Genomic DNA, 5,618 nt, shown 5'->3' on the forward strand with positions numbered 1-5,618 from the left:
GTGTGACTTCCAGCTTTCTTGCTGGCTGGATTTTATGGTCTGGTAGCTCCTGAACAGCCCAGTGTACAAGCCACAGGAACCGCGTAAAGATGGTGTGAAAGAGTTTCTGCCAGGTTTGTGCCCTTGCAGATGCGCTGATGAATGAGGCACACTCCATGACCACAGGCTCAGTGAAAGATGCTGCGGCCCGCTTTACCCCCTGCGCTTAAACACAACAATAAAGCCTCTGGGGGAGGACCTAGCCCAGTGCGTGGTGTTTGACCTAGCGCTACACCTCATTTCCCAAAACATCTGCCAGAGTAAGAGTTAACTATCCTAACCACCTGTGTGAGCTGGAACCGTATTGTTACCCTACTCAGGAAAGGACCGACTCGCCTTTCAAAGATCTGAACACCATGGGTAAGCAGCCTGCAACGAAATGACTTGCGCAGCAGAGAGAGGCCCTTGGCCTTGGAGACACTCAACCGGTCTTGGTAAAGGAGGCTTAAAACAATGGTGTTAACAGTGCTGTCCAAGAAGGCAGGAAATGTGGGGGATGGGCAAGTCCCTGCTGTCTGTCAGGGTCTTGGTTTTGTCGCCTGCCTGTAGGTAACAGAAGTAATGATGGCTATGCCACCTAGCTGCCAGGCTGGCACGAAGATCGTATCCCAGCTGCAGGAAACCTAAGGAATAGATTTGAGACGTTCTCACTATGCGCAGGGAAACAATAAAGCGAGGTGGTGGCTGTGTTTATTAGCTGAATTTAATTTTCTTACTGTGTACACATACATCAGAACATCACGTGTCAGTGAGATACAACTGTTAGTTGCCACATCAATTAAATTTTAAATTGCAGAGGGATGCACACTCTGAGAACCGTGACGTATATAAAAAAAAAATAAAGAAAATAGTTATACTTTACAAGTGGCGTATTTTTTTCACTCTGATTCAAGGATTTTAGCAAGTAGCCATCTCCACGTAATCCGCAGATCCCATTTACTGTGGCTTATCATTGGGCATTCCTCAACCTGCTGTGGTTAAGAATACAGAAATCAACATGTCAAACTTTAAGAACCGTAGGTTTGTCTAAAGACTTTAAATGAACGACTAAGGCCTACCAAACGTTAGGAAAGAAAGTGATCCAGATGCCGTCTACAATGGCCAATGAAGTCCTGCATTTGAGCACAGCAGTGTACCAAGCTCTCATTAGGCATGGACTCACTTTTTTTGTTTGTTTTTGGGTTTTTTTTTGGGGGGGGGGTTGTTGGTTTTTTTGGTTGGTTGGTTGGTTTATGTTTGTTTGGTTTTTTGTTTTGTTTTTTGAGACAGGGTTTCTTTGTGGCTCTGCCTGTCCTGGAACTAGCTCTTATAGACCAGGCTGGCCTCGAACTCACAAAGATCTGCCTACCTCTGCCTCCCGAGTGCTGGGATTAAAGGCGTGAGCCACCATCACCCGGCCATGGACTCACTTTTAAAGACACAAAGTCACCCAGTGAAAAGGTGCAGACATATCTACAGTGAGGGAGGTAGAGACCCGCAATCACTCACAGATCTCTCTTTTTCAGGCCACTGCTTGCCCCAATTTTATAGTAGGATGCACTAACAGTATTTATGTGTTCTCAGCAGACAGAGTCCTAGAAGAGGACAGTTTGGGTCCCTTAGATCGCCATCTTGCTTCTCTGTGGGCACTATTTCTCTCGCCTCCCCTATACCCGTGTTTTAGACTGTTTTCCTGAGGTTCATGTGGTAGCCATGTCATTGGCAAAGCAACTCACTGGCTCTCTGGGTGAGACCCTGGAGCACTGCTGACCACTGCCTCGATGCCCTCTGCCAGCTGCCTACTGTGGCTGCCACGACCCAGACATACCCTGTGGCGTCTGGTGCCCAACTGCTCCTCCTCGGCTGTAGACCTCCGTTCCTCTTGGAATGACGTCTCAACCTCTACCTGCCATGTTTTCTTTCTTGCCTACCATCTTCCACGATGCATCCATCCTTCAAAGCCTCTCGTGATTATTTATATACCCACTAGTTTTATCTTTTGTCTTGTGTTCCCTACTTAATGTTAATTCTTAGAGATACAGATTTACTCTTGTTATCTTTTAAAAATTATTTATTTTTATTTTTGTTGTGGAGTGTGTTGTCTGTGTTTCTGTGGGGGGTGTCTGTGTGTGTGTTTGTGCGCATGTGCATGCACACGCGCACACGTGCACACATTTGCCACAGCACCTGTGTGAAGGTCAAAGGACAACTTTTGAGAGTGAGTTCTCTCCTTCCACTGTGGCCTCCTGGGACTCAATTTAGGTCATCAGGCTTACAAAACAAATGCCTTACCCAATGAGCCATCTCGTTGAACCTTAATTTTATTATAATCCATAGTTAAAGTTAATATCACCATGCTATCTTCATGACAGTGGGTGGCCCTGTCACACGGTGCCTCATCACAATAGACTATCAAGAGCACTGATGATTAACCTTTGCTTGAGCAACTCGCTGAGGACATTCCCTGAAGGATGAGTTTAGGTCATGTCGGTTGTACACAATTTTATAAAATGTAAAAGCTAAATGAACAAAAATACAAAGGGTGCAACTGCTACTTCTCAATTATATTTAAATACTAAAAGCTGACTAATCAATAAAAAATAGCTTTTTCTGTTTCTACTTGTCATTGCTTATCTGAACCTTAGATGCTAAGAAGTGCAGCAAAGAAGAGATTAGCTGCTGTCTTCAAAGCTAATGCCAAGTACTTTCGTGATGTAATTAGCTGGGGATTTGAGGGGCATTCCTCAAAACACAGTCTAGAGATAGTGCAGGGCTCACACATAAAAGAAAATAAATACTTTTGATGAATCCTTTCAAGAAATGAAAAACAAGTTGCAACAGCCAAAAACGATTCTCACCAGTGACTCCATTGGGAAAGAAGGGCGCAAACAATTTAATGTCAGAGAGCAACAGTCAGAATTAACATTTAGGAAAAAGTTAAATGTGGAACATGTATGACAGCAAGTATATGCTCTACATATAGAAAGACAGATTTTTAAAAGAAAAATACCTTGATAAATAAATGCTCCAAGATACAAACTACTCATAAATATTTGAAAGCACATTCAACTTCTCTAGAATCCAAAAATGTAAATTAAGGCATGACATCATCTTGAAATTATCAGATTGGCAAAATTAAAAAGGATGCTACCACTGCAGGCACAGGTCCAGCTCTCTAGACTCTGTTAGTGAGACTACAGATTAAAAAGCTCTCTGGGGAAAAAAAAAAAAAAAGCTCTCTGGAAGCCAATTTGGTACCCAAACCCTTCCCACATCTACTCCAGGCAATTCCACTTACGAATGCGTCCTACCAGCTAAAGGTTGTAATTCCAGCACTTGGGAGGCTGAGGCAGGAAGAGCAACATCTCAAATGTCTAAGCTACATAGCGAGACCCTGGGTCAAAAACTAAAGGCTGGGATGTAACTCGGTGATAGATATGAGGTTGATCTCCAGCACTGATAGTTATGATAATACATCCAAAGAAAATAATGGCACAAACATGCACTCATACTATCATGATTTATAACAACAAAACATTGACATAACAAGACATGAACCAAGAGTGGAATCATTCAATAGTCATATGATAGCATACTATTAAATCATCCATTGTCTATTTTTAAAATGCTTTATTTTTATTATTTTTAATTGTGAGTATGCATGGGGGATTGCACATGAGTGCAGATGCTCTCAAAGGCCAGAGGTGTTGGGTCCCCTGGAGCTGGAGATACACATGGTTATGAGCTACGCTACATGAGTGACCAGAACCCAGTGTGGGTCCTCTGCAAGCACAGGACCTACTCCTGACCACTCGTGATCTCTCTGCCCTGCCTTGTGCATTATCAAACAAAACAGTGAGACTCTAAAATATATGCAAGGGTATGACCTAGGCTTTGTAAAATGATAATGAAAGAAGAGAAAGAAGTAAAAGAGGAACAGAGGAAAGGAAAGAATAAAGGGTACATATGTGTGCATATTTGTATGTCTCTGTGTATATGTGTTGTGTGTCTGTGTGTGTCTGTGTGTGTGTTTGTATGTGTCTGTGTGTATGTATTGTGTGTGTGTCTGTGTGTGTCCATGTGTATCTATGTACATCTGTCTCTGTGTTGATGTCTGTGTCTGTATGGTGGGGGATGAATTTAGGGGACACATATTTCTCTAAGTTGCCAGGTTCCCTAAAACATCATTTTTACTATGTAGATAAATCTGAATGCTGACCATATTTGCATAAGTACTTTACAACTAGAAAGAACTCTCTCAATAAATTTGCTTTCTTTATTTCCTGAAATGGTTCTCTGTTGTTTCAAGTTAGGCACAAAGGAATTTGTTTTTCAATTACAAAGTGCATCTAGTTACAAAGAGAAAGAAGCAGCAGCAGAAGGGTATGAAAGAGGGATGGAGGGAGAGGAGACCAGGGAAGGATGAGGAAGGGAAGGGGAGCCCAAGAGCAAGGACAGGGCAGGCAGGGAGAGAACAGTGTAAAGCCGCCGCATACCCAGAAACCCTTCCACTTCTGTGGGAAGCATTTTAGAGGCGATGGAGCCTAAACACCATCTATCTCATGAAGCTGATGCTGGTTGATCAAGTGCTGACACCTTCCTGGAATACCTGATGCATCCCGTGATCTGGGATAAATAACGGTCACATTAGCAGACAGCAGCCAAAAAAATGCTGTTGAGACACTCAGGCCTTGGGAGGCAAAAACAGCTCCAGCTGAGAGGGAGCCCAGCAGTTCTTCTATGAAGGCACCCAGCCTGCACTGCACCCCGGATCATCTTTTCTCACCTCTCCCAGCATAAAGGGCACAATGGTAAAAATAAAGAAAGAAAAGAAAAACAAATTGACAGATCCCCATCCTGTCAGTCAGACACCGTGCTGTGAGTGACTTGACTCCAAACAGGTCTCCTCTGCCTACCTCTCCATCTACCGGAAAGGGAAAATTAAGAGAAAATTAAGAGTAGTCTTTCTTTTCCGAGACCACACATGAGGTTTCAGTGACCGTGAGATTTCCGTTTTCACCCTTACCCACCAGTATTAAAGATCTAATCTAACAGCCCGGCTCAGACTCACTCTGAGAGCATAAACACTGCCACAGAACCTTTCCCTAGTGTTAGTAGAAATTTCTTCTACAGCATCAGAAAAGTAAAATTAGATGAAAATGCTTTGGAAAAGGATAACTCAGCCTGCATGAGCACCACCTGTCATTTTGTTCTCTGGAGCCACGACAGTCACTATCCCTGTGAGGCTGTGCCCTTGAACCGGGCCAGTCAGACCATGATGTGTTCTGTGGCTCACAGGCTACATTTCAGAGACATGTGAAGTAGACACAACACATTAACATAGTTGGGGTGTGTTGGGCTAAATATCATTTCTCTATTTTCTTTCTGCCTTCTTAACTATTGGGGAGCTTTCCAAAGATGCAGTTTTTGTTACGTTTGTAGGGACAGTAGTGGTCCAGGACATTACTGTGTCAGGTTCTTTTTTTTTTTTTTATTGATAAAAAAATTATGTATATAATATTCTATCTGTGTGCATGCATATAGGCCAGTAGAGGGCACCAGACCTCATTACAGATGGTTATGAGCCACCATGTGGTTGC

General features: G+C 43.1%; 1 protein-coding gene across 1 annotated transcript in view; it reads right to left on the reverse strand.

Moving 5' to 3' along the window:
- Positions 1-770: 770 nt before the first annotated feature.
- LOC101991587 (G-protein coupled receptor 176) overlaps positions 771-5,618 on the reverse strand; it is a 180,242-nt gene continuing 175,394 nt past the window's right edge. Inside the window, exon 12 of the mRNA XM_026787743.1 lies at positions 771-1,007. Within this exon, the coding sequence (XP_026643544.1) occupies positions 918-1,007 (90 nt within the window). The 3' untranslated portion in view covers positions 771-917. The remainder of the gene's footprint in view (positions 1,008-5,618) is intronic.

The sequence above is a fragment of the Microtus ochrogaster genome, assembly GCF_000317375.1.
Source record: "Microtus ochrogaster isolate Prairie Vole_2 chromosome 14 unlocalized genomic scaffold, MicOch1.0 chr14_random_1, whole genome shotgun sequence".
In the NCBI taxonomy this organism is placed as follows: Eukaryota; Metazoa; Chordata; class Mammalia; order Rodentia; family Cricetidae; genus Microtus; species Microtus ochrogaster.